This window comes from Nelusetta ayraudi, unplaced genomic scaffold (genome assembly GCF_046127955.1).
Source record: "Nelusetta ayraudi isolate G7.1 ecotype Tasmania unplaced genomic scaffold, CSIRO-AGI_Nayr_v1 ptg000027l, whole genome shotgun sequence".
NCBI classification, from domain to species: domain Eukaryota; kingdom Metazoa; phylum Chordata; class Actinopteri; order Tetraodontiformes; family Monacanthidae; genus Nelusetta; species Nelusetta ayraudi.
Genome location: NW_027466077.1, coordinates 462,136 through 489,363, shown reverse-complemented (window position 1 = coordinate 489,363; position 27,228 = coordinate 462,136). Strand labels below are relative to the sequence as shown.

The following is a 27,228-nucleotide window of genomic DNA, read 5'->3' as shown; positions in this document are numbered from 1 at the left end:
CGGGACAAACCCCATCCTGTATCCATTCAAAGCGAGAGGCACCGTTTCATTGTCAAATACGGAACAATTCTGTATTTGAAAGGACGGTTGGCCGCTCTAGTGAAATGAAAGACGGTCAACAAGTTGGCTCCTAAACGCTTCAATGTTGTCACCTGCAGTATCTCTGTGCTCCAGCAGAGGGCGACATATGCCATTCCTGGCGTCCTCACCTACTTCCTCCCTTCAGAGGAAGAGAGCTAGAGAGACACCCCCGCTCAAAACAGCGGCCCCTCCCTCAAAGTCACAGCCTCTCCTAATCCACACCCCCCACCTCCACACCCCGACCACGGCCAGCGCCACCCCTGGTTGCCGTGGAGACGGCTCAGACGAGCAGGTGATGCATTGACAGGGAGCAGATGGTTCCCTGCGGAGGTAAGCACGGCCGAACAATGCTTCCATATTCATCATAAAGTCGCCCCCCCCCTTCAAATACATGTACACACGCACACACACATAACTCCAGAGTTGAATGTGCCATGTTTCCAAACACACACACACACACACACACACACACACACACACACACACACACACACACACACACACACACACAAACAGTGCTTGTTGTGTTGGATTTTGTTTTTATTGTTGTTGTTATGACAGGAAGTGCAGTGATCTCACCCTGCTGGGCCAGTTGACAGTGTTTCTGGCAGACACTATCTGGGGTCTTGGTCTTCTGCAGGTGTTTTCAGATGACTTTTTTTTTTCCCTTCTTTTTCTTTTTTTTTTTCTCCCCCTGCCACCGTAACTCACTCCCTCTTAAAAAGAAGCTCCTTCTTTGGCCACTGTCTCCCCTGGAGATAAAGTACAGACAGCCCACTCTCTTTTCTTCCAGCTAACTCCTGAATAATCCGCCAACAATACGGGGACTCTGGGACGGGCGGGCAGTGTGCAGCGATTCGCCCGCAGGCAGGCCCGACTTGTTATGGGTGGAGGGAGGGGGGGCACAGCGACATTATGGAGATCAGCTAATGCATGTAAAACGCTGCATCTATTTTTCTTTCTCTTCTTTTTTTTTTTTTGCAAAGGTGGGGGTGGGGGGGGGAGGCAAGTTGTAAAAAGAAGAAGAAGGAAAAAAAAAAAAGTGCACGGCACAAAGGAGGCCGTGGAGCGTTTTGCGCTTAACCCGACCACACCTGGAGCACGCCACGGGGGAGGGTGTGGAGAGGGCCCCCGACACCTCACCCCCGCCCGACTCCTACTCCCCTGCCTCACCCATCTTCGCCACCCGTACCTATCAATACAGGCTGCAAAATAGTTGGTGGGGAAGGCGTGGGGGAGGGGCCCGCCTGTATTCACGGCCTGACGATGATAAAGACGCACAGTGAGGAGCCATTCAAGGGCCCTGTGCCCATAATGGAGTCACTAATAGGTGCCCATTCAGCGGGAAAAGTGTTTTCTGCTGGAGGAGAGAGTGCCGGGGGGGAGGTGGGGTTGGAGGGGGAGGGGTGGGGGAAGAGAAAAAAAACTTTTTTTGGGGGGGGGGGAGGGGAGGGAGGCAGCAATCACTTTGTCCGCTGCCTTGTGTATGTAAAATTTATGCAGCGCTCCTCTACGGCCCCCCCCCCTCCCTCCAACACTCCAGCTCTTCTCCCCCCCCCCCCCCCTTTTTTTTTTTTTCTTAAAGAAAAGCGTCTCCCGTGAATAGGCGTCGTCCACAGTCTGGAGTCTTCCTTTCATGCTCACTTGAAAATTAATTGAATGCCTGTTCTGGAGCGGGTCCAGTCCGGCCGCACTGAAACTTCCGTACAATGGTTTCTTATTTTAATCAAAATGTAACGTAACACTGCACGCTCAGGCCCAGCACGAGGCTTTGCTGTCGATTGAATGTTTAATTGGCCGTGGTGAGGACCCGACTGAGGCCCGACTGCCTGGGTTCGGTTTTTTGCTCGTGTTCGTCAGGGAACTTTAACTTGGAACCTACTGAGCCAGCTCAGCTCAGCTCTGCACAACGTCCCACTTCAGCTTGTCTGGGCAGTGATGGGATGTACAGGGTGTCCCAAACAAATTGACACCATTTCGCAGGCCAATATTTTGGCAATTCTTGTTGAAATAACCTCAAATTTTTTGCAGAATGTATAGAACCAGATTGAGAGTTTATATTTGTTTTATTTTTTTCTGTTTTCAGGTTGAACCATGGCGAAATCGGTCCCATAATAAACTTATGATGTTCACCACTTAAAGTGTTGAATTTCATTGAGCTAGACTTAGTAGTTTTCAAGATAATTGCCCTTGAAAAATTCAAAAAAAAAAAAAACTTCAAATATTGTAAAACTTACTCCTTATTTTAATGTTATTAAAGACTTATTAGAGTCACTCAATGAAAACTGAAAATGAAAACTTATAGCTAACAGCTTAGAAATAGAGAGTTCCAACTTGTAATGACTGTGTATCCACAGTATATTATTATTGCTAAATATTGAGTGCAGGTGTGATTTCAAACTAAATTGCTGAGCTGAGCAGCACTAAAAACGAAAATTCCAATACAAATTAAATCTACAAACAATTTAAATCCATTGCATATTTTTTGCTCTGTTGTCGAGAAACGTCGTCTTTAATGAACCCTTCATTGGCTAAACAGCCCCCCCGCATCCCCGGCGGACCCTCGTGGGTGAGCCGACTAATCTGGAAGTTCTGGAACCATATTGAAAAGAGCCGGGGCTCGAGCCGAGAAATGCTGGGGCCATATTGTGCAGCGTGTCAAGGGGCTTAGCTGACAGATTGATGAGATGAGGGAATAACAGAGCCAACCGGGGGGGCTGGGGACATGGGGGGGGCAGCACCGGTGTGTGCAGCGCGGCACTGCAGGGACTCCCTGCAGGCCTGCTGGGCCGGGCCGCTGCAGGTCAGCGCTCTTTGACTCCGGGTCGGGCAGCGCAGTGGGCAGGGCGGCCGTCCTCTGAGCAGCCGCGGAAGGAAGCTCTTGTAATTGTGTTTTTATGTGATGGTCGAGAGGCTTTGTCAGCTTTTGTGGCCGTGATGTATGTGTTTATTCTGTTATTGTCATCCAAAGGGGGTTCGGCATTTGCATGAAACCACCGTTCGGTGTGAAAAAGCCACATTTTTTCCAAATCATTGTGGTCTTTCTTACCTTGTGACTGAAGACTGGGTTTCAATGTTCGCGGCCTGATAGCTGTCAAAGAGGTGATTATTAAACCATTATTAAATTAGCATAAATGTTTTTGCATTGGCTATTGCATAACATAATATAAAATAATATAATGCTAGCCTTTTCACTTATATTGTAAAGAGTGACACCGATGATGATTATGATGATAAATGATATATATGTATGTATATATATATATATGTACATATACATATATATATATATATATATATATATATATATATATATACATATATATATTTATTCCGAGTTTTATGAGTGTTTATTTATGTACTTTTTGGTGTCTTTTAGACCTGCTGCTGTCTCGGTGAGCTGTAATTGCATTGCCTTCCGTTTTGACAAGTGAACACGTGCAAGATATTTTCTAGTTTGCTTCAACCGAAAATCAGTTACTGAACGCCGAAATTAGCCATTAAAGTGACACAGCTCGGACTCCCTGTCAAGCCAACAGGAACAGTTTCAGCACGACGGTGGTCAAGCAACAGGAGCAGCAGGTCGAACCTTAATATGAGTCGATGAGTATATTTATTTAGACAAACACCTGTTGCATCTCCTTTTCAAGGGGGGGGTCGTAGACGCCGGAGCGGAACACATTTTACACACTTGAATCAAGAAACACTTCCACTTTAAAACTGCCTCGTTTTGGCTTCATAAAAAAAACAAAACCTGTTGCTCCCCTCACACATTTTCCAGCAGTGTCTTAGCAACTGGTGCTGCGGCATCTGGATTACCCAGAGAGAGAGAGAGGCAGCATGGAGCTCCCGTGGTGCTGGACAGAGGGACGCCTCGGGGTGCCTCAGGAAAAGGAGATGTAAAGTAGAGGTTGATCTTGATCACAGATTATCCCGACAGCTTTATAACACGTCGCCGGCCGAAGCTTTCCCCTTTGTCTCGTATTTTATTCTGCCGTCAGTTTTAGAAGGAGAGAAAAACATGAATAAAAAACACAATAAACAAAACCTGATTCCCCCTCCTCTTCCTCCTCCTCTGACTCGGGGAGTATCTGGTCTACATATCTGCGCGCTGGTGGTGTTTGGCCCCGGTCGCCATGGAAAACACCGACCCAGCGCTCGTTAATATTACACCACCAGCGTGTTTGCCAGGCCGGCAGACCTGCAGATGAACAGCCCTCCGACTCAAGTCACACTCTGGATAATGAGCTTTGATTGGGGATGCAGATAGAGGGCCTGTTCAGAGCACACACACACACACACACACACACACACACTTGACCGAGAGCTCTGATTTGCTGAATTAATAGGCTGCATTGTTTCCACAGAGCTCCCCAATGCCACGATGTGCCCTGTAACGTCATTAAGTCCAGGAGATTTATGCTGCTGTACAACAAACCCAGAACCTGATCCGTGTTGTGTCTGGAGCTTCTTCTTGAGAAAAGCTCCCTGCACTCTGTCCAGCTGCTCCCTGATCATCTCAGATCTGGTCTCTGTCACTTCCTGGTGACGAAGGGCCCTGCTCCATGCCTATTTACTGCAACAGTCGTCCAACTGTTTCCTTGCATAAACCTCGAAGGGCCGTTTTTGTCCCAAGAAACCCTTAGTGTGCCTGCAGTGTTGCAGCACCAGAGTTGGTAATAATTAACTGCTATTTAAACAGTTTCTTCGCCTCCCACAGAGGCATTTCTCAGCTCCTCTGCCCTCTGAAAGTTGCTTAACGCCATGAAGCCACCAAAGGCACCGGAGCACTGACGCATTTTTTATTCTTCCTCGCAGAGTTTATTTCCCGTCATGTCTTTCCTGGAGCGCAGGAACCAGGATGTGAGGCGCCGCCGGAGGCTCCTGACTCGGCCCAGGGCCGCCGGCCGCTCCGACACCTGCCGGCCCCAGGACTCCCACTCTGCACGCCGCCTGCCCAGGGTGAGTCCGTCCGGCCGTCTGTCTGTCCGTCTCCACCCGGCACCCCCCTCCTAAATCTGCAGCCCGCCACCGCTGCCGCCGCCGCTGCCCACAAACTTCCAATATCCCCCCCGCAATGAAAGACACGTCGAGGCGGCCGCCGAGGGAGCCCCACGCGGAGAGGACGGCTAAGAGCCGGCGCATCTGTCCACCTCTCTGACACTAATGAATGTTAAGTAGGTTAGCCGCTGGTGTGCCACCGTGGCGGCGGTCATTGTGGCCCGGCGGTGGCAACAGCGGCGGCAGCGGCGGCTCTCGGCTCCCTTTTGTGCGTGTGCGCCAGCCCCCCTGTGACACACCCAGAGTGGCTGCACAACAATCCCGACACCAGTAGTTGCCATATTGATCCGCCTTCCTGGCAGATTAAAGCATAAAGGGATCTCTGTCCTGCCAGCAGGGGGTCGTGGGTGTGTGTGAGTGTGTGTGTGTCTCCGCTGACTCACTCCCGGGGCTCATTTCAGGGTCAGGGAGCCCTTGCAGCTCCCTGACCCTGAGCCCGAGGTGAGCGCACACGGGGCGGTCCGGTGCGAGGCCGGACGGACCGGGTGCCTTTCCAGGGACCAAGCCCATTAAACGGGATCAGCGGGATGCTCCGATTCACGGCTCATTATAGCTGACCCCGGCCTTTCTCTCGCCCTCTGTGTCGGAGGCCTAACCTGGCCGCAGACATGCTGAGGTGTCGCCCTCGCCCTTTTGTGTCGCTCGGTTCGCTCGATCGGATCTCCTTGTCACTCAATTGAATTGTCCGGTTCCTTTGGTATGCTTTTAAAGTTCTTTTTTTTCTTTTGTTTCTTTTCTCTTTCTGTGCTTTAGATACTTTGTAGCGCCTTTGTCTCCGGGAGACAAAAATCCGGCTGCTGAGTCTGTCTCCGCTGTGTTAAGCCAGCAGCTTTGACGATGAAGTGAAACACTAAGAACGGCGACTTTATCAATCTGCAGCTAATCATTCCTGACATTTGGAAATGAATGAATTTAAGGGGTTTTTTTTACATCGGAGATGCAGCTCCGCTCTGTGGCGCCCCCTGTTCACCGCCTGGCCCCTGCAATGAAAGCCCTGATTAAATGTCTATTAATGCGCCCTGACTGCCATAATCAGGTGAAACGGAATTAATAAAGCATCCAGTGCAGTGCCCTGGAGAGGAAGAGGAGGAGGAGGAGGTGCGCTCCCATGAGAAAGACAGACAGATGGCGGTGGAGAATCAGGCCCCGGGAGGAGTCGGCCGAGTGGGAGCCGGGATAAAGCAGAAAACCAGCCACCACTTTGGTGATTAGCTCCAAATTGGTAATTTGATATAACCCCCTTCCACCTACTCATTATTGATAGGACCGGCCGTGTTTGCTCAGCGGGGACGGCGGCGGCAGCAGCACGGCGCTTCCTGTCTGCTGGCCCACGCCGCCCACCCGCCCCAACCTGACAGGAAGTACCTTGGCCTGCCTTGATGGAGCTCATTTGGGGGGGGGGGGGGGCATGGCATACACTCTGTGGACACACGCACAAAAGGGAAATCCCATCTCTGAGGAATCTCCTTAATCTCATCATCTGAATTGAAGGAGGAAAAGGGCAGCAGCAATCACTTTAGACAAACCTTATAAGGGATTATGTGTTGTACTCTGGGCGACGGGTCAACTGTCGACATCAAAGGAAGCGGGAGGACATTTGTCATCGTGTTGCACGCCCGCATTGTGTGTTTCTGCGTGCGGGAAAACAAAGGCTGAGACGAGTGCAAAGAGCCCGAAATTCGATTCTATGCCGATGAGATGTGCGATCTTGAGGCAGGTGTTTTGTTGACTTTTTTTGTTCTCAGTATGTCAACATACAAAGATGGATGGTGAAAGGTTCAAAACAACGAGTCGTCAGTGTCAGATTGTACTAATAGTAATCCCTGGTAAGATTTCTGCTGGTAAAATGAAATCAGTTATCAGTTAATAAAGGAAAAAGTTTTGATGCCTGAATGACACAGTGACTGTTGATGTCCAGTCTTTGTTTTTGGTGGGTTGCAGTCATGGATGTGTTATAAGAACTGGAGCGGACTGGCAATATGGCAGGGCGCCGATTTTTCCCAGTGGCCACTCGAGGTACTGCAGCAAAAAAAATCCCAAAGGCCCAAGAAGCATTTTTCCCATAGACCACAATACAAAAACAAAGGCCTTTAAAACAGCTGACAGGACGACTGTGACCTGAAACGCGATTCATAGCAAATATTTCGACTGTCGATTTTTCACTTATGGTCTATTAGACGTTTAAAAAAACGATAAAGGCCAGAAAATCACCAGAAAAGAGTTTATTCCCAGAATGACGGCACAACATCGTACCTGCTGCTGTGTCTCAGCTCGTTCTGATTGGCTGTGTCCTGACATGTCTGTCAGTGACATTCTCCAGGGTCGTTCTGATTTGCCAAATAGATTGTGTGGGTTACAGAGGCATGATGGGAAGTGACACTACTGCACATGCTCTATGGGCCCATTAATGCGGAGATCAAAAACCTTTTCAGTGTATGCACTGGGTGAGCAACTTCATTGAAATGAATGGGCCGCCATCTTGGAGTCTGGGGGCTTTCTCAGGAGAGGGAATGTACCGAGTCCCGGACATAACAAAGCGTGCTGCAATCTAAAATATAACCACTTGTTTTTTCTTCAAAATCGCCAAATGATAGATAGATAGATAGATAGATAGATAGATAGATAGATAGATGAATGTGTTTTATTGATCCCAAATTGGGAAACTACACTAAATATTATACTTCATCTTTAAGGCTGGAATTAGAGCCAGCAGAGTTTTTCAGCGAAACCCGGCAGGTACGTCAGGAATGACGCCTGGAGGCGGAGACAGTCGAGCACCGCTGCTCTCTGGCCTCTCCAGTGAGTCTGGCAGTGTGACTGGCAGAGAGCTCCACGTCAGTGCACTCCAAAGAGGAGTGGGAGCACACACACACACACACACGTCCTCGCCTGGCCATTGTCCTGCCGGCCTGCCAGCCTCTTGCCCTCTGTCACCCACCCTGCTCCGGGGTTACGGCCCCTGAAAAGAGGGGCTGATCCCTGGGAGGATCCCTGGAGTGGAGCCACTCCGGGGCTGACTCGGTGCTTCTCAGGCCTGCCGGGAGATGGATGAGCGCCGGGCATCGGGCAGTGGAGCGTCGCCGCCGTGATTGATGAGTTTTAACGCAGCACTGAGGGTCAGCGCGCACTGTCTGGAGGAAGCTACGTGTAAAGAAGATAAAAGAAAGCAGAGGTGGGGCGTGGGGGGGAGCAGACGTTTTTGTGAGACCAAGCAGATGTTGGAAAGTGGGCTGCGTGGGAGGGTGGAGTCTATCAGTGAGGGCTCAAACCACTGGAGGGGGGTGGGGGAGATTTGTTTTGCCAGGCTTCGGCTCATTGTGCTGATGCTGAAAGGTGTCAGAGGCAGGAGATGGACTCAGTCAAAGCAGTTCATCTCCCCTCAGCTCCTCTGACTCATCAATCTCAATTTGGCCCAGATAAACCATTTTTAATTGATTGTGCACCGGTACCTCTGTGATCAGCGAGGCTTCCCCTTTGTTGCACTGACCGCTTTTGTTTTGTTTCTCTCTCTCTCTCTCTCTCTCTCTCTCTCTCTCTCTCTCTCTCCCTCTCTCTCTCTCTCTCTCCCCCTTTGCTTTTCTTGCAGGAGCCCATTTATCTGTCTTTTGTCACCAAGGCCGTCCTGTGGGACCGAGGAGTTCCCCATCGCACCGTGAGTGCCGCAAACACCGACCAAGCACCAGTGAAAGACTCTCTGCTGAAAAACATCAATACAAAAATTGATGAGAATCACTGAATTTCTCCAATCTCAAGTCAATGTCTAAGAACACGTGTCTGCATGTTGAAAGGGATGAACAGGATGACGTAGGCTGAACACAGTTGCCATCATGTTTTTGTCATGCTCATTGATAATTCAAAGTAAAGAAATTACAAGTTACGCTTCAACAGACATCATTGTCGTAAAAAACTAGCTTTGATGACAGAGCACATTTCAATAATAATAATGTACAATGCTGTGGACTTAATTTAGTTTTTTTTATTATTATTATTATTAATTTTCTCCATAATTCCCCCTGTGATCATAATTATTATTATTATTATTATTATTATTATTATTATTACTATTATTATTATTATTATTATTATTATTATTATTATATCCTCCAGAATCCTTATTAAGACATCCTCCACTAGGTGGCAGTGAAAATGATTTGGCCTTGAATAACGTGAATAAAGACGCAGGTTTTCGTTTTGGCAGTTGAAGAAACACCAAACGTGGATTTAATTGGTTAAACAGACAACAGTCGCTCAGTACGTCTCACTTAAAGTTCTCCTGAAAGTTCCTGAAAACCTCTCCATCAATCAATCCGATGTTGTAAACATTACATATATTTGAGGGTTTTTTTTTTTGGAGGGGGACATGTCATAAAAAGACCCCAAAAAAAGTGCCTGAAATGCTTCGTTAAGACTTTCCGTCCAGGAAGTGATTCAGTCACAGACTGATTCAGTGAAAGTCTTTCACAACATCCACCGAAAACCTCAACAAGTTTGCCACTCTCCCAAACACACACACACTGCTCCTCTTCTTTTCTCTCCTCCGACACTCCAACCACCCCCGCCCCCCCCCCCCCAATCCCCCGCCCCACTCAGCTGCTGAAAAGACTCCGGGAGTGGATGTGCCACAATTAACAGTGGCGTTGCCGTGGCGACAGCGGCAGAGTTGTGTGGGCCGGCTTCCTGTCTCGGCCTCCGGTTAAACAAACACGTGAAGTCGGCAGGACAAAGGCGCTCGCTGCTCCTCGCCGCTGCTCCTCGACGCCTCATTTACATCCTCGTGCCGCAGGGCAGCTCGTCGGGCCCCCTGGCAGCGGCAGAAGCAGCGGTGGCGGCGAGCGGCCCATGGTGGCAGCCCCCGCAGCTCCGCCCTGCCCCGCTCTCGCCGCCGTGTCTCATAAATCAGCGGCGCTTTGTGCCGCTGAAGCTACATGGCAGCCACACGGCTGTTTTCACCATTGTTCCCAGTGCAAACAGGGCCGACGGCCGGTGACAAGAGGCTGTTGACCCAACGGGCCGCTGCCGTACACCGTCACCCAGGACACGAGTCGGCAGAGTGGTTCGGCTCGGCTCAGCTCAGAATGCACAGGTGCCCAAACAAGGAGTTGGAAGCGCTTTAAAATGCAAAAACTTTCAGTTCACCAAGTTTTATGGTTTTTAGCGGAGGCTCCCTTTAGATGGAGGGGAGATGAACTGCTTTGACGGAGTCTTCATTGCTCTCCAGCTGTACTGGTCGTGTGACCCAGTGGTTCAGAATCACAGTCATTGATGTTCAATCTCATGTAAGGGGACAGAAATCTAGACATATTTTGAACATAAATTTTTAATCTTTTGGGTTTTTTGTTGTTGTTTGAATCTGCATTGATTCAAAAGTAGATTCTGTGTTATTATATATTTCACTAAGAATTTTGTTCACCCTTTCTTTTACATTTTTTTTATCATATGCGTGTTGGTGGATCTGTTGTTGTGCGCGGTTCAGTGTGTATAGTGTGCCTGCATGAGTTGTTATCATGGCGACGGGAGTTTAACTCTTGTCTATGTTTTTGTGTAGTGAAACACCTCATGTTGCATTTTTAATTTTGCTGTAGGAATCAGAGATTTGAGTTGAGTTGAGGAATTAGCCCAGCTGTTTTATTTTTCTGGACTCACCCACACAGCAGAGCATCCGTTTGCAACCTGCAAAGCTCCCCCTGCTGGCCAGTTGAAAGACGGGCAGCGTCACTTTCCAGAACACTGCTGCTCCCGGCGTGTGGCAGCGGCAGCGGGCAGAGCCTCAAGGCTGATATTTACTATTATTGTATTTTCCACAGTTTTCTCCTTTGTTTCCAAGCAGATGCTGCCCAAATGGTGACGTGCTGTCACTCGTCGCTTCAGGTCTGTTGTGCGGCAGAGTTGTGTTTCCGGAGGCTTGTTGGGGAGAGGAGGAGGGGGATGGGGGTGCTCCTCTGGGGGCTGAGCGGCATTGAAAGTAGAAAGTTGCAGTGAATGCTAAGCTGTATGTGAGCCTGGGTTCTGACACGAGCTGATAATCAGATTTGCTCCCCTGGATCCTCCGGAGCGCCACAATGCGCCCCACTGTCATCAGCAAAGCTAATTACACCCCGCAGAAACACAAATCTCCGTGATTTAAAAAGTCACTCTTTTTCAGGGGGTGGGGGGTCGGGGTGGGGACGGAGGGGGTGGGCTTTAACCTTGTTAGGCTCCGAAGCCTGGCCTCGTCTTGTGCTGCAGCCCTCTGTGAGGAATTCTCTGTTCCTGCAGGACAGCGGGGACATAGACACACTTCTGTCCGTCCGCCTGTCGCAGGGTTCACACGGAGGCAGTGTGATTAAGTGCGCAGTCTGTGTCGCTGCCTGTGCGTGTGTGTGTGTGTGTGTGGGCGTGTGTTTAGAGGTGGGGCCCGCCGGCGCGCACGCAAGCGTCTCCTCTGCAGGCCATCTGGGACTCGGACTTCTGCACTTAATAGACTTCCTACATTCATGGAGCCCTGCTGCCGCTGCATGCTGCGTCTCAATTTAGGGAGCCGCTGACCACCAACAGGCCCGTAATGAAATTAGGCGGCTCTGGCAGCGCGGGGAGAGCGTGTGGGCTGCCTGACGCCAGGAGGTCAGCCCCGTTTCCTGGGGGCCTGCCGGGTGGGGCTGGGAGTGGGGGGGGGGGGGCCACACAGGCTCTGACGGCGGCCTCGCACCTTCTGCCGGACCGGGCCTCCCTGCCTGACATGTTCCAGCCGCTGGTCGGCCTCCTTCTGCAGCCGCGTCGCTCCTTTCATCCTCTAATCAGTCAGTAAAGCTGATTGTACTCTTGACCCGACTCAACTTAGAACATTAAAATCATCTTTTAAAGTTTTTTGTTTTTTGGGGGGGGAAATACCAGTGTTATAACGCGCTTCAGTACGAGTGAACGTGCAGTTTGTTGTTTTGTTTTTTTATCGAGTACTACGGCTTCACATCAAAGCCACGTCATCAGCGGCAGCAATTTAGAGTTTAAATTCACCTCGCCGGAGCCGGAGAACCCGGGGGGAACCCACGCAGACACAGGGAGAACATGCAAACTCCAGACCTGGAATTGAACCTGCAACGTTCTTGCTGTGAGGCGGCAGCACTGACCACTGCGCCGCCGTGTCGCCCGAATTTGATTCATTAACATTTTAAAAGGATAACCTGTGCAAAGTGTGTTATTCACTTCTCCGTCCTTCAGGCCGCGCTCTACATCGGCCCTCTGTGATGTCACAAAGGGCATCTACGCCTCTCCCACAGTAGTGACCGCACCATTGGTGCCCCGCCCCCTTGTATTTTGCTGTAAACACAGTGTTAAATACACTGTTTTTTTAGGATATTGAGAGGTTTATTTTTATGATCAACCACAGGAGGCTGCTGCACTGCTGACGAGGAGGAAACTTTTTTTTTTTTTTTTTAATTAATTGAATCTTTAATTTGAATCTTTATCATAAGCTGTACCTGCTGGTTAGTCGTGATGAACTTTCCCGATGAGGGCAACAGTACGAATGAAAATCTCACTGTGGGATTGTTCTGCTGTTCTGTTCTGGGAGATTTAGTTTTTTTTTTACCAGTTTTAATCAGTTACTCTGAAAGTCTGTATTCGTTACTGTCACCTGTGCTCGTGCTGCACTGTACAATAGCACGCACGGCTGCATCCAAAGAGCCTTTCTTGTCCCTCGGCGGGTGTTCGTGTCCGGACCTGCTCCTGCAGAAGGTCGTCAGCTCGACAACATCGGTCCGAGTCGCGCCTTTCACAAAGCCGCCGCCGCCGCCGCTCAGCCCTGAGCGACAGGTGATGGGGGAGGCCGGGGAGAGGAGCGAGGGGGTCCGAGCCACCGCAGCCACTGCCGCCTCTTGTTCTGCCCTTTTCTACCTCTTTAAATCACAAGAATGCAGATCTTTAAAGCCCTGAGATCTGAGGGCAGCGGCTCGCCGGTGATGGTGCAGGGATTTAAAAGCTGATCCTCCCTGTGTGAGTCACAGACAGCGACCCCTCCCTCCCTTCCCCTCCACCACCCCACCACCATGACCCCCCGCCTCAGGTCTCCCGGTTCATCGTTCTACGCAGACACATGCATCTGTGCATTTTCCCTTTGTTTTGTTTTGTTTTGTTTTTACTGTGTGCAGAGAGGGTGAGGAGCCTAAAATCCAAAGTCAAATAAAAGCCCTCCGTCCAGGGGGCATTTGTTATCATTGTTTGCTCTCTGGGGGGCCGGAGTCCACGCTTTGACTTAACACAGTTTGCTCGAAAAAGAAAAGTTTATCACCTTCAGGATGAGTGTTTCTTTTTTTTTTTCTTCTTCTTCTTCTTCTTTTTTCTTTTTTCACCGCTTATATTCTGGGGAAGAAACTGCAAGCAAGAGATGTGATGCCTTTGTCGAACACAAGGGGGCAGTGGTGACAGCACACAGGCTCTTCTGTCTCGGTTGCCGGAGGAGCGGCAGCAGTTCACTGGAGTGACTTGTGTGTTATCCGCTCAGGACTTATTTTATCAGCTCTAATGCAAACAGCAATCTGCAATCACACTTACCGCATTTTTTTATGACTTGCTTTGTTTCTTCTTACTATTTGATATGTAGTAGTTGGTTTAAATATGAGTTATCTGGGAACTGAGTGACTGACTGCCTTGGTTTCTTTCTTTTTTTATATAATACTATGATAATTGATCCTAATAATTTATTTATTTAACTTTTAATGCCAGTTTGATTTTTTTTGTCCATGTTTTTTTATTGGGCATTTATAATACAAACATTACAAACATACAAAAAAGAACTGTATTTACACTCTTCCATCAGTTTTTTGACTATTATGAGATCATATGGAATAGAACACTGTTCTGTTTATTTTATTTTATTTTTTTAAAGGATTCAGGTAATGCCAGTTTGATTTGGAATTTCCTGTTGATTTGCCATCACTGCTCTGGTCCGCGTTAAAAAAAAAAAACACGCTTCACCTTGTTCATCTTCCAGGCTGGTGAGCGACCTCGTCACTCTCCGCAGCCGCGCCCTCGCTTCCTCTCCCTCGTCAAGGCCTCCCCTGATGACCTCACACCTCCTCGCGTCCTGACCTCCGGGCCGCAGCCACCGCCGCCGCCTCATCTCCGGGGCGAGACGTCCAGTGGTGGTCGCACTCCAGCCAAGGCACAAACTCCAGAGGGTGAGAGAGCGACGCTAGGCCTTCTGACTTGACAGCGCCCCCGCCGCCTCAGGAGGAGGAACTGCAGCCCAAAACCTCATTAAGATATTCCCTCACTTTTTAATCTCCCTCTTTCTTCCAGCCGTGTTTGGTTTAGGGTAAATCTCCTGTTTCCTGCAAGTCGAGGAAGTGCCCACAGCGCCGCCCTGCTGGTGGCCCTCTGCAGGGAATGAAAGGGCCCTGGGGCGGGGCGACCTGCCGCTCTTTTCAGAGCCTGTGAAGGCATCTTTTTCCCAGCACGCACCTCGCTCCATCACAGGGCACCATGCTGGAGAGTGTGTGTGTGCATGTGTGTGTGTGTAGTAAAGATGGGGGGCTGCATTTCTCAGCATCAAGGTCTCATAATACTAATTATTCCACCATATGGTGGCACAATCGCCCTTAACCCCTGCTCCCTGCACAAACGTGCTGCCGTGGCGCTCTGACACATGTCATTCACATGCACGGCGGCAAACGCGGCTAGGCGTCTGCGTGCGTGCACACGCCCGGGTGTGCGCGTGCGCGTGTGTAACAGATGGGATACGCCGGTGCATTGTAAGAGTGCAGAAATGTGCTCTCCAGCGCCTCCTCTTTATCCAGCCCTCCACCCACCCACCCCCCCGTGCTGACTCCTCTACAGGAAAACAAGAGCAGATTGTCCCCGACACCCTCCACCACTCCACACACACACACACACACACACACACACACACACACACACACACACACACACACACACACACCCTCCCCGTGGTCGACAACAAAAAAATATAAGACCCAGGAGAAAGGAAGGGGTGTGCAAAGGCGGAGAGGGAAGAATGGAAAAGGGCTGGAGGGGAAAAGGGAGGGCGGGGCTGGATGGAGTCGATTTTTGCAGTGGAGAATTTCAGCCAGATGAAAGGGGGGAAAATGTTCAGGAGGAGGAGGAAGAGTTGAGATAATAAGTGCGGTGGAAAAGGAGTGCGGCGTGCTCCTGAAGAAAAGGGGGCCACTCTGTCATGTATTGTTCCAGCTGTTCTGGTCAAATTCCCCAGTTCAGTTCCTTTCAGCTTCTTGAATTGCCCGATTGGCGACTTTGGTGGGTTTTAACACGTTCCCCTAAAAACATTTAAAAAAAAACCCTTTCATCAGCATTGTTAGGATTTGTGAAAAGGAGCGGGGACATGAAGATTGAAAATGGCTGAAATTTGTCTTTGAAATTCTCGAGAAATTATTAGAACTTTTTCTTCTAGACAAACTAACATTTGTCTAGTTGAGCCTCTGGCATTTGAATTTTAGTCAAGAATTTATGACGGTCCAATATTGAGTCCTTTCGTGAGAAGACATGAAAGACCACGAGCTGCGACTATTGATCACGGAAACATTCTGCTGCTGCAATTCGAATTTGGCAGCTCTGAAAGTGACATTTAAAAGATTATTATTTTTATTTTATTTTTGTCTTTCTTTAAGGTTCCTGTCATCTGGTTCCAGCTAGGAGAACCGGTCCGGTCCAGACTGAGGCTTTGCTGGGAGACAAGAACCGAGCTGCTGCTGCTGCTCCTCCTCCTGCTCCTCCTCTTGATCCTCCTCCACCTCCAGTCCCAGCTACTCCACCATCATCCACCAATATTCCAACACCTCTCTCCTGGATCTCTGGAGGTCAGCCCAGCCGTCCTGACTCTCTGCCACCGTCTCCAGCTGAGGTCCAACCAGCTGCTTGGGAAAAACATGCAGCTTATTATCATCATCATCAGCAGCAGCAGCAGCAGCAGCCTCCTGCAGCGCTGTCCGTCACAGAAACCACCCCAGCACTGACTCCGCTGTCGGCCGGATGGAGCAGCCCGCCGTCGCCGACCTCCGCGGCCTCCTGCGTGTCTCTCTCAGACTTGAGTCGTCCCTCCTCCAGCCTGTTCAGCCGCAGCACCAGCCTGTCCAGCGGCAGGAGGAGCTTCCTGTCTGGTAACACACTGGTCTCCCTGTGCTTGTGGGACTAGACTCACCCCACAATTCGCACCAAAGGTTCGCGGCCATTAAAGTCAGTGTGCAGGTTCACACCTGGCATGGCAAAATAAATAAAAAAGTAAATACACAGCTGTTCCATTTTCCACGCTTAACGCATCGCGACCGCTCAATCCCAGCAGGTAGAATCGTTCATTCAGGAAGTCAGTGATCGGAAAACACGGTGGATCCAGTTTATTTTCATCATAATATACATATGTTGCTGGATTTAGTTTTTCTATGTGCTGGATTTTACTGTGAAAGGTCAACGTGACTCATCGGCTTCAACACTGTTCAGTTCAGCTGTCAAACAATGAAGCAGATTTCACTTTAAATCTGAAACTATGAGACTAAATTGGATTTTTCTTATGGTCTAATTTTTAGCTAATTATGTGACTCGACTGCCGAAAACCTTCCTGTGTGGTTTGCAGCCGTTTGCAGAGACTGGAACCCAGACGACGACCCCGCAGCCTGTTCCCCGCCGCTCCGGCCTTCACCTTCACCTTCACCGTCTCCTCTGCCCGACCACCTACCCGTTGCCAGCCCCGCCCTCCCGAAGCCCACCTGTGGCCCACCCAGGACACGCCCACCTCGCCGAGCCTCAGCCGTCCAACTTCTGAGCAGGGGTCAGAGTGCGCACGGCCTGCGTCCAGACTCTGCTTCCTGTGTGGCTGCTGAGCCGTCCTCTGGGGGGCACCCCGCCCTCCCGGCCTCCCTGACCTTCCCCTCCACCACCTGGTCGTCCTGCCCGAGCCCTCAGAGCTCCACGGCACCGAACCTCAGCCCCGGCGGCCCGGCGGCCCGGCTGGAGTCCCTGCGCTGGCCCGTCCTGCCCTCCATCTCTCCCGTCAGAGGTGAGGAATGAGCCGGGACACATCTGGTGCCGTTCACAGCCTCCTCCTCCTCCTTCCTTTTACTCCCCCCTCCCCCCCTTGTCGCTGCCGCCCGCCGTCCTCTGAGCCCGATTGTCCCGAACATGGTCGGACATTCAGCCCAGGACAATAGCCAGTGGTCCAGACAGCCGCTCTGATGCTCCTCCCCCACCGACACATTGTGAAAGCATCAGTGTCAACATCACCTCCTCCTCCTCCTCCTTCTCCCCTTCCCCTTCCTTCTTCACCTCCTACCCCTTCTCACTCCTCCTCCTCCTCTTCCTCCACCACCAACTCCATCGCCTCCTTCCTCTAAGCCACCTCCTCCACTTCCCCCTCCTCTTAATCCTTTTCACTCCCCTTCTCCTCTCCTACCTCCTTCTACACTTTCTCCAACTTTCCCTCTCCCTCTTCCTCTTCCACCTCCTTCTCATCCTCCTTTTCCTCCTCCTCCCCTCCTTCACTTTCCCCTTCCTTCCCCATCTCCTACCTCTCCTCACTCCAGCTCCTTCTCATTTCTTCCACCTCATTTGCTTCTCCACATCTACCTCACCCTTCTACATCCTTTCTCCATCTCTCTCTCCTCCTCTTCCACCTCCTCCTCTTCCTCCACCTTCTCCTCCTACTCCACTTCCCCTTCCTTCTCATCGTCCTGCTCCCCTTTGCACAGCTCCTCCTCCATCTCTTCCTCCACCCCTCCTCCTCCTCCTCCACCACCACCCAGCTCTTGATTAATAACCCAGAAAGCTTTTCTTTTTCCACTAAATCAGGGGCCAGAGATGGAGGCCTCTGCGATTGAAAAGCCGGTACCATTTGATTCGCCACTCAAAGGGCGCGAGACCCCGACAATAGGCGTTGGGGTGCCCACCTCGTGCACCGCGGCCCCTCGGGCCCCACGGCTCCGACAGCGAGCCGGCGTGCAGCCGACGGTCATAAATCCACGCGGGCCGCCGCTCGCTGGCAGCGGGGAGGAGGGGGGCCGCTGCCACAATAGAATAGCTGGGCGGCTCTCCTGCGGATGCTAATTTACCGTCCCCAGCGGGGATAAAGGACGGGGCCACTGACATCTGACTCCGCCGGGGGGAACTTTATGAAAGAAGGCAAACAATGTGGAAATTGTGCAGGGATTTTCTCCCCTTTTCTGCCGCAGCCGTCCACTGTTCTGCGTGCGGCGCTGCAGCCGTGCACGAGCAGCGGCGGTGAGAGTGGCTGCAGATGGAGACGGAGACGGAGCTCAACGTGGCAGCGTGTGGAAGCGGGGAGCCGTGCACTGGGATTATCACAGGCAGGGCTTCACTTCTCAGCTGTTAGAGTTCACTGCCCCTTGAAGTTTTGAAGTTTTGTACACTACCAGTCAAAAGTTTGGACACCTTCTCATGCAATCTTTTTTTTTTTTATCTTTACAACTTTCTACACTGCAGATAGATACTGAAGACATCAAATGTATGAGCAAGATATACAGTATGTAATTCTGCAGCAAAGAAAAACACGTTCCATAACTCTAAATATGCTTTTTATGAAAAGTGGCTATTTTGAAGAATTGAGATATAAAACGTGTTATTTTACACTTTTATTGTTTCCTACATAATTCCATGTGTGTTCATTCGTAGTTTTGATGCCTTCAGCGAGAAACTGCAATGTCAATAGTCATGAGAATGAAAGAAAAGACATTCAATTCTTAGTCCAAACTCTTGGTCTCGAACTCCAAATGTCTCGATCTGGTCCCCATCTCAACACTCTCTAGTCTTGATAATGTCTTGGTCTCGGTTGGTGCCGTCTTGACTACAACACTAGTTTCCGGTCACATTTGGGATGGCTGGAAACCGTTTCAATGGGGAACTTTTTAGGGGGGGGGGGATTCAGATCTAATGGAAACCGTTCGTTCCTCACAAGAGAGTCGAATGTGTGGCTCTCGCTCTGTGTGGCTGCAGGGGCCGATGGGAGCCTCCTCACCCGGCTTGGCCCTTTCTGATTGTTCCGACTCTGAACAGAACCCCCCCCCCCCCCTCCCAGACACCGACCCTTACAGTCCACACAGTGACCCCTGAGCCGGGCTGTTTTCAGCCAACGTCTCCACACTGTAACTGTCCTGCAGAAAGAAAGCCGGGCCACGGTCCCGACCCGATCCGACCCAGCTCAGCCCCCTCCCCCAACCTAACCAGGAAAGGAGCGGTGGCGGTGGCGGTGGTCCCACAGAGGAGGCCTTGTGTGCCTCAAACACTGTGGTGTCAATCTGGCCGAGACCCCGGGACTCACCTCTAACCTCCCTGCAAAACTCACTGCGGCTCTGCCAGAGCGACGGTGGCTTTGAAGAGGCCAGTCAAGTCCTTCCATTGTCCGCCTGAGGAGGGCACCGCGCCGCTCAAGTGCACAACAGGCCAGCGGTGTGTGTGTGTGTGTGTTTGTGTGCACAACTTGACGGCTCTATATGTACATTTTCTGTCAGTGTGTGTGGGCAGAAAGTGCTGAGTTTGCCTTTTTTTTTTTCCCTACATAAGGCCTCTGTGCACTGCCAGTCAAAAGTTTGGACTCACCTTCTCATGCATTATCTTTACAACTTTCTACACTGCAGATGGATGCCAAAAACATCAAATATATGAGCATGATATATGTAATTATGCAGCAAATAAAAATGTGTTAAATAATGCTTTTTATGAAAGGTGGCTATTTTGAAGAATTTAAATATCAAACGTGATCGAGTTATTTGGCACTTTTATTGTTTCCTACATAATTCCATGTGTGTTCATACGTCGTTTTGATGCCTTCAGTGAGAAACTGCAATGTCAATACAGCAGTCATGAGTATGAAAGAAAAGACATTCAAGTCATAGGGTGTGTCCAAACCTTTGACTGGTAGTGTATATATTATCCCTTTTGTGCTGCTACTGCTGCTGCAACACACACACACACACACACACACACACACACACACACACACACACACAGACACACACACACAAACGGCCTGTCAAAACAGTTTCCCCAGCTTAATCCTCTGACCACTGACGGGGACAAAGTGCGGCAGGTCTGTTGTGATGTTGGAGAGGAGATAAGTGATCAGTGATTATCTGGACGCTCTCCGCCTTCTGGTTTCAGCCTCAAGCCCCAAACCCAATCATCATACCTTCATTCCTTACCTGAGAGGGAGGAAGGGAGGTTGTTAGAGGGGGCGGGGCTTTCGCTCAGTCTGACATGACACCCAGCCAAGATGTGGAGGCTGATCGTCGGAGAAGGTCCCATCGCTTCCTTAGAATAATTCATCATCCCACATTGCACATAATTGCTGCAACAATGTAGTGCAAAAACAAGGGAAATTATATTAATTAAAAATAAATAAAAAAATAAAATACCATAAAATATTTAAGATGAACAAGATATTTACAACCGCTGGGTTTCTCTGTTTCTTCAACATCTCAGCGGGCTTGGAGTCTTCATTGTTTTCCTGAGGTGAACCTTCAGAGACGCTGCTCTCATTGCAGGGCGCTGCAGCTCGGCGGCTTCGGGCTCCTCGGAGGTCAGCTGCAGTCCGTCCCAGGTCTTCGACCAGCTGGAGGCCATAGCCCCTCGTTCCACTTCCTGTCCGTCTGTGGACGATGCGTCGGACTGGTCCGGTGGCCGTTCGCCCGATACAGGTAGACGCACAAATCTGGTCCAAAATTATTTTTTTTAAAAATGAAGACTGTTCACACATTTTTGGTTTTGAGTTGATTGGGTTGAGTTGTGGCCTCCTTCAGGCCTCCTTTAGGCCTCCAGGCCGTCCATCCACTCAATCACTTGTCTCAGCCAGTGACGTCCTTATCTGGGCCGTGTCAGACCGACACAAAGGCCACAGTTTGTGTGTGTGTGTGTGTGTGTGTGTGTGTGTGTGTGTGTGTGTGTGTGTGTGTGTGTGTGTGTGTGTGTGTGTCAGCTTGTTTAAGAAAGTGTATGTAAATGACTTCCTGCATGGCACGCTGGCCGCTAATCCCCGACAAGGTGTTTAACCTGCTTCGCTTGACCCGGAGCTCCATCTGACCTCCAGTGACCTTTTGCCCCAAGGATGTGTGGCCGGGAATCAGGGCGGGCGGGCAGGCGGCCCCTCGCCATGGTAACTGGCGGCTGATAAAATCAACTCAGGACTTGGGAGGAGCCAAACGTGCTCCTCCACGTGTGAGACGATGCTGATTTTTATCAGATGATGTGGCTTCAGCTGGCAGGATTTTTATTAAAATGTGCGCAAATCCCGATGACCCTTCCCCCGCCCCCTCCGAGTTTTAAGGGGGGATTCGTCGTCAATGGTTTGGGGGCTCTGTGATCAATACAGAAACTCACCAGTGTCAAAAAAAAATGCAGATCCAGGCGGATTTGGAGAAGCCATTGAATACAATCCGAAGATCTTTCCTCATCATTTTTCACATTTGACTGGAAAGTGAGGATGCAGCGGTGGTCCTTTCAGAGTCAAAGCGTTACGTTTCAAAACAACTGCTGTAAAGAATAATCAAGTCATTTTTGGATCAGCTCACATTTAGTTGTTTACATTGTTTTTTAAATATTGAAATGTAATAATTTTATTAGGGCTGTCAAACGATAAATTTTCTAACCGCGATTAATAGCAGAATCTTCATAGTTAACTGCGATTAATCGCGGTTTGAATTGCAACTGTAAAATTCTGTTATTTTCCATTTAAAGCAATGTTAAGCCCATAATAACCAGAGTCTTCATTGGGAATCAAATGAACACAAAGAAATAATTTCCTTTTTGAACTTTTCTTTCGAAAATTTGCAATGTAGACAAGCTTAATACAATGTCTACTCTAAATACAGTTTTCAATTTAAAGTGCCATGTAGACCCACTTGTCTACTTCAAAAATACAGCTTCAATAAAATGCAACAGTGTGGCCATGAAACCAGCCGATAGAAAACAGCTTCCAAAAGTGAACAAAAATAAAAATACAGTTTTTCAATTTGAACAAGCTGTTTAAAAATCCAGTCGCACTCTTTCCATCCATCACTGTTTTGTTTACTACAGAAAGCCGCTTCATAAAATAGCGCCACAGCCAGAGGGGCTAACGACAGGTTAGTAAAAGGGACAAAAAGGCTTATGTTTGAAATGTGATTTAAAAAAATGAACACGTTATGGGTTGTATTTAACTAATCATGATTCATGCATTAACGCTGACAGCCCTAAATTTTATATATTCTTGTTTTCCTCCTGAATAGACTTTTAGATTGCACAATTTAGTGACCTTAGGTCTTACCAGTTTCATTATCCATTAGGTGTTTGTGTGTGTGTGTGTGTGTGTGTGTGTGTGTGTGTGTGTGTGTGTGTGCGCGTGTGTGTCTGGCAACAGTCCAGCGCCTCACTCCTGAGATTAGCCGTTTGTTAGCCGCCCTATTGTTTGCACAGTGTCTTCCAGGCTCGCTGCTACACTCCCGGCTAATTGCGCGCTAAGACTCGGCGCGCGCGCGCGCGCGTGTGTGTGTGTGTGTGTGTGTGTGTCACTGCTCTGTGTGCCGTGGTCGCCGTTATCCCAGGGATTTCCTCTCAACGACTCGGCCGTTTATCAGCCACGAGCCGGCAGTTTCCGTTTTGCGAGCCGCGGTGTTGCCTTACCTGAGCGGAGGTTCACCTGGAGCAACGGACAGCAGTGGTGGAGGAGGGGATGTGGATGGGGATGTGCGAGCATGCGTGCACACACTCCAGTTTAACTTCACAAACGTCAATCGGAGCTGAAACCAGTGGTGTAGTCTAGTGCTTTTAGGAGGTCCGAATAACCACTTAAAATGAGCAAAAAATACGTATCAGTGTGTTTTTTGACACTAGGTTTACTTTCCCCTTGAGGAATGTGATTAAATGAAGTTTTTATGTTCTGATCTGTTTGAGAGTCAGCCATCGCTTTGGTGCCGCTTCACAGAATTGATTTGTGTCTGCATCACTTTTTGCACTTGATTGCTGAACTTTCTTTTTTTTTTTTTATGTATGTTGTCTTGTGACTGCTTTTTTTTTTGACTTTTCATTGAAGTCCAGTTGTAAATGACCGTTATATATCTTGTGTTGCCTACACAATACATTTACATTTAGACAGCACATTGTCAGTCTTTCATGATCTCTCATACACCACTAGCTGAAACTGACATGTGGGTTTTGAGAAACTACCTCATTTGGCTGGAATAAAATCATACAATAGCAAATGTTTATTGGCAAAAATTCACTTTTTTTTCCTCAAGTTTGATTATGAGTAAAAATAACAATAAAATATATGTACATTTAAAATTTGTCAGTGCAAACCTTCCTGTCTGCACAACTGAGTTGAAATCCGTTCATGAGAAATCTTGATTTCAAAACTAATGTGAGCAAATAAAACTCAAAATGAAATAAACCCCCCCCCAAAAAAATGTAAAATTCAAAAAAACAAGAAAAGAAATCAAATCAATATCCATTTTATGTGCATTTACAGTGAACCCTTAACTACTTTAATGTTAAAAGGGTGTAGAGACTGAAATAGTGTTCAGAGCTAGGAGTGTGTGTGTGTGTGTGTGTGTGTGTGTGTGTGTGTGTGTGTGTGTGTGTGTGTGTGTGTGTGTGTGTGTGTGTGTGTGTGTGAAATCCCCTCTGAGGCAGGAAGAAAGGCACCTCCTCCTCCCTCCACCCCCTCCCCCTCCGCCTCCTCTGCAGCCAGCCAGCATGTCTTGGTCTTGTCGGGGATTTGCATGAGCGCCGAGCTCCTCCGACACTGATCCACTTTTAATTGTGTGTGACGACGAGAACTTTGGAGCCTGGTGGAGTCGGGGGTGCGGGGGATGGGGAGGGGCCGCTGTGTAGGCAGTGCAATTTACTGTAATTACATAATCCAGTTATGCAAGTTGCTCAATCTGATTATTTTCAAAGGTCAACGGCTGTGGATGTGCAGGTTGTTTTTGTGGTGGTGGTGGTGGAGAGGGTTGGGGGGGGGGGGTTCCTGCGTGTGCCGCTCCTCATTTATCACTTCTCACACACACTTTTTTTTTTTCCCCCAAGCGGATAGTGAGTCCATTCTCATTTTGCCAGTATTTGAAGCAGCAGCGGATGAGCTCACACGAAGCTCCGCCTCCGCAGCTGCTTTAGACAATTTAGGGTATCGAGGAAAATGACTTGTTTGTCTTGTGATTATCAGCAGGTCCATTGCAGGCCCATCAGCTGCTGTTTAGTTATGCAAATAATTCAGCCACTTGAAAGGAAACCAGTTTTATACACACAGACTCAGACTGTTTCTGCCAGTTGAATTTTCTTTGAAAAAAAACAAAAAAAACATGTATGACTATTATGTGTGGTGTTTGCAGATCTGTCCCCCGGCCTGGCGGCGCTGACGGTGGGCTGCGACTCCGGCAACTTGGGCGCCCTGTCCCGCGTCCAGCTGCTGCTCCTGGACAGAGTGGAGGCCGGGACACCGCCGAGCCCCCTCAGCCTGGAGGAGGAGCTCCCAGCGGGGCAGGACTGGTCCCAACTCAGGCTGCAGCATCTGGATCCTGCAGGTAAACCAGGTCTGAGGAAGCACGCACCAGTAGCACCAGTAGCACCAGTAGCACCAGTAGGCCGAGACCTATTCTGCCCTCTGCCGGAATTTTGCTTTATTTTGTCGCACACTCTCTTGGTGCAGCCTCGGATATTTAGCCCTCTGTTCTCAGTCTCCTGCTAAAAACGGATGACTTGTTGTTCCACGGGTTTGGGAGTAGACGGAAAACAGGGTGGTTTTAAATAAATAAAAACCTTGTTCAAGAGGAATGTAACTGGTCGGGCAGGGAAGGGAAGTGGGGCAGATTTGTCGACCGTGTCATATCAGGATGAAATTAATCCAGACCTCGTCGACACAAAAGCCACAGCAGCTGGAGACGTAGCCAGAAAGAGGAAGTTGAGACTCCAGAGATAAAGTCTGAGTCAACACCCACTCAATATGCTTTTTTTAAGAGTCAACACGTATGAAATCAATCCCCCCCTGCAAGCCCATGATTTACCTTTGTCTTCTTTTAGTGATTGTATTTTATTAATCAATTCTTAAAAAATGTAGTTTTGCCAACAAGCAATCTCAGTTGTGTGACTGCGAGCCGCCAGCCGCCAGTTTAATGGAGATGCTGCTGCTGATAAGCACAGACGGTTGCTTTAGTGATGGGGAGGGGGGCAGACAGGTGCGCTGCTGTGTTTGGTTTGTGTGCGAGGAGAAAACATGACCACACAGCAGACACACACACACACGCGCACACATACAAAAAAACAACCAAACTTGTGGGCGTGTCACTGTCTGGGCCGGCCGCCGGCCGCCCGGCCTTGATGGCGGAGCGGCTCATCTTTTAACGGGCCGCGGCGGCAACTCTCATCTCATCCTGCTGCGGCAAAAGATTTTATGGTGGGGTGGTGGTGGGGAGGGGGGGGGGGGGGGGGTCAGGTTGTATTAGCAAAGATCAAACCGCTGGGGTGGATCATTAACCAGGGAAAGTCCGATAGAGATACGAGCGGGAGACTGTCCGAGTTCAGTTCGGCGTGTGGGCGGGGGGTGGAGGTGGAGGTGGGGTGGGGGGAGGGGACTGGAGGTGAAGCCATTTAGCCCGGCGCCTGTCGCTTTTATTGTACTGATAACACGCAACAAGGAGAAAACCCCACCTCCCTCCCTCCCTCCCTCCCTGGACCTGCTGGTATGTGATCACTGGCCCACTTACTGACTGTCGTAGTGGAGTCATTCATGCTCCTCCATTGCCAAGCAGTTCATCCAGGTACCTCATAAGCAACAAATTGTGACGGTGGCAGCAGGTGCGTGACGTAAAAAAAACAACAAAAAAAACAAAACCAAGCCCTTTTCTTTCATGTGCCGACACACACTAGCTAACCGCAAAAAAAAAAAAAAAGGGGAAACACGTCTGACACTGAGGGCTTTTTTCGTGATGTTTGCACTCAGAGAATCAGAGTCTGACTTTGCTGGAAGCTCGTCTTCAAACTGTCTCTGTGTGTGTACGTGTGTGTGTGTTTGCACCTGGCACGCTCCTGCGGACAGGTGCTCCTCGCCGGTTTTTGTTCCTTTAAAAAATTTTTATAAACCCCCCCCACCCCCCAACCACTGTTTGCTCAGAGATTAGGAGCCATAATTGGAGCTAATGCGACGCGTTGCTCGTATCTGTGTGCGCACAAGAGACGAGCGGATGTAAGCAGGGAGCGCTGGGGTCGGCTGATGCTCAGGCGCACTCATGCACGACTGCTCGCCAGCAAAACACACACACACACACACACACACACTAGTGTTGTAGTACTGGAGGTTGGTCTCGGTCTCCTGACCACTTTTTGAGGGTCTCGATTTTTACTGGGTCTGGTCTCGGTCTCGGACTGGACCGACTCGGGTTTTTTGATCCAGACCAGTCAAGACTGAGCCAGTACTGTAATGACACGATAGTAACAGAGAAGCTGCTGTTTTACGCTCTGTTTGTGGCACCTAGAGTGACACCCTGCCCCCTTATTCCTACTTAATTTGTTTTCCACTTTCATGAGGTTTTTTCATGTGCCTCTCTCCCTCTCTGTCAGGGGGTCTGCAGCCCCTCGCCTCTGATTGGAGCGACTCACCAGGGGAAGTCCTGGATCACAGATCGGTGAGTCTCCCACTGTGGATTTTCCTCCAGCAAATGAAGCCCCGCCTTCCCGCGCGTCCGCCCGCCGCCCTCACAGCAGCACAACAGCAGAACTGCCGATCGTTTGCATCCCGTCACTCCGGCGAGGGATGAGCCAAATTGTTGTTGATAATTGAGACGGGGGGCCCACCGCCGAGGGCACGCGGCGTGCAGCAGGTGCGTGGTATAATCGGCCGTGGGGCCCCCGACAGGGGGGCGGAGGGGGTTGGAGACGTGTGTAACTGTACAGCGAGTGCACGCTCCGCTTTTACAAGCGGGCTGCTTTTCAACCAAAGAGCGACTCTGTGGGATTGTTTTGGAGGACGTTGCACCACCTCTGGGATCAGGCAGCGGGGGTGGGGATGGGGTATGGAGAGGGTGGGAGGGGAGGGGTCGGGGGGTCAGGGATCGTGTGGATGCAGTGGAATGGTTGCAGGTGCTCCACACCAGCCGCAATTAATCC

At 49.7% G+C, this 27,228-nt stretch overlaps 1 protein-coding gene across 2 annotated transcripts in view; it reads left to right on the top strand.

Annotated features, from left to right (window-relative positions):
* The first annotated feature begins 3,911 nt into the window (after positions 1-3,911).
* The window catches only part of LOC142890713 (uncharacterized), a 45,767-nt gene continuing 22,450 nt past the window's right edge, over positions 3,912-27,228 (top strand). The window contains exons 1-8 of one of the 2 annotated variants that reach the window (XM_076029941.1): positions 3,912-5,043; positions 8,729-8,794; positions 14,108-14,294; positions 15,762-16,250; positions 16,721-17,143; positions 20,640-20,792; positions 24,459-24,650; positions 26,683-26,747. In XM_076029941.1, coding sequence (XP_075886056.1) covers positions 4,915-5,043; positions 8,729-8,794; positions 14,108-14,294; positions 15,762-16,250; positions 16,721-17,143; positions 20,640-20,792; positions 24,459-24,650; positions 26,683-26,747 — 1,704 coding nt within the window. In that variant the 5' untranslated portion in view covers positions 3,912-4,914. Of the gene's footprint in view, positions 5,044-8,728; positions 8,825-14,107; positions 14,295-15,761; positions 16,251-16,720; positions 17,144-20,639; positions 20,793-24,458; positions 24,651-26,682; positions 26,748-27,228 lie in introns of both variants that reach the window. The other variant, XM_076029940.1, reaches the window with a different exon arrangement.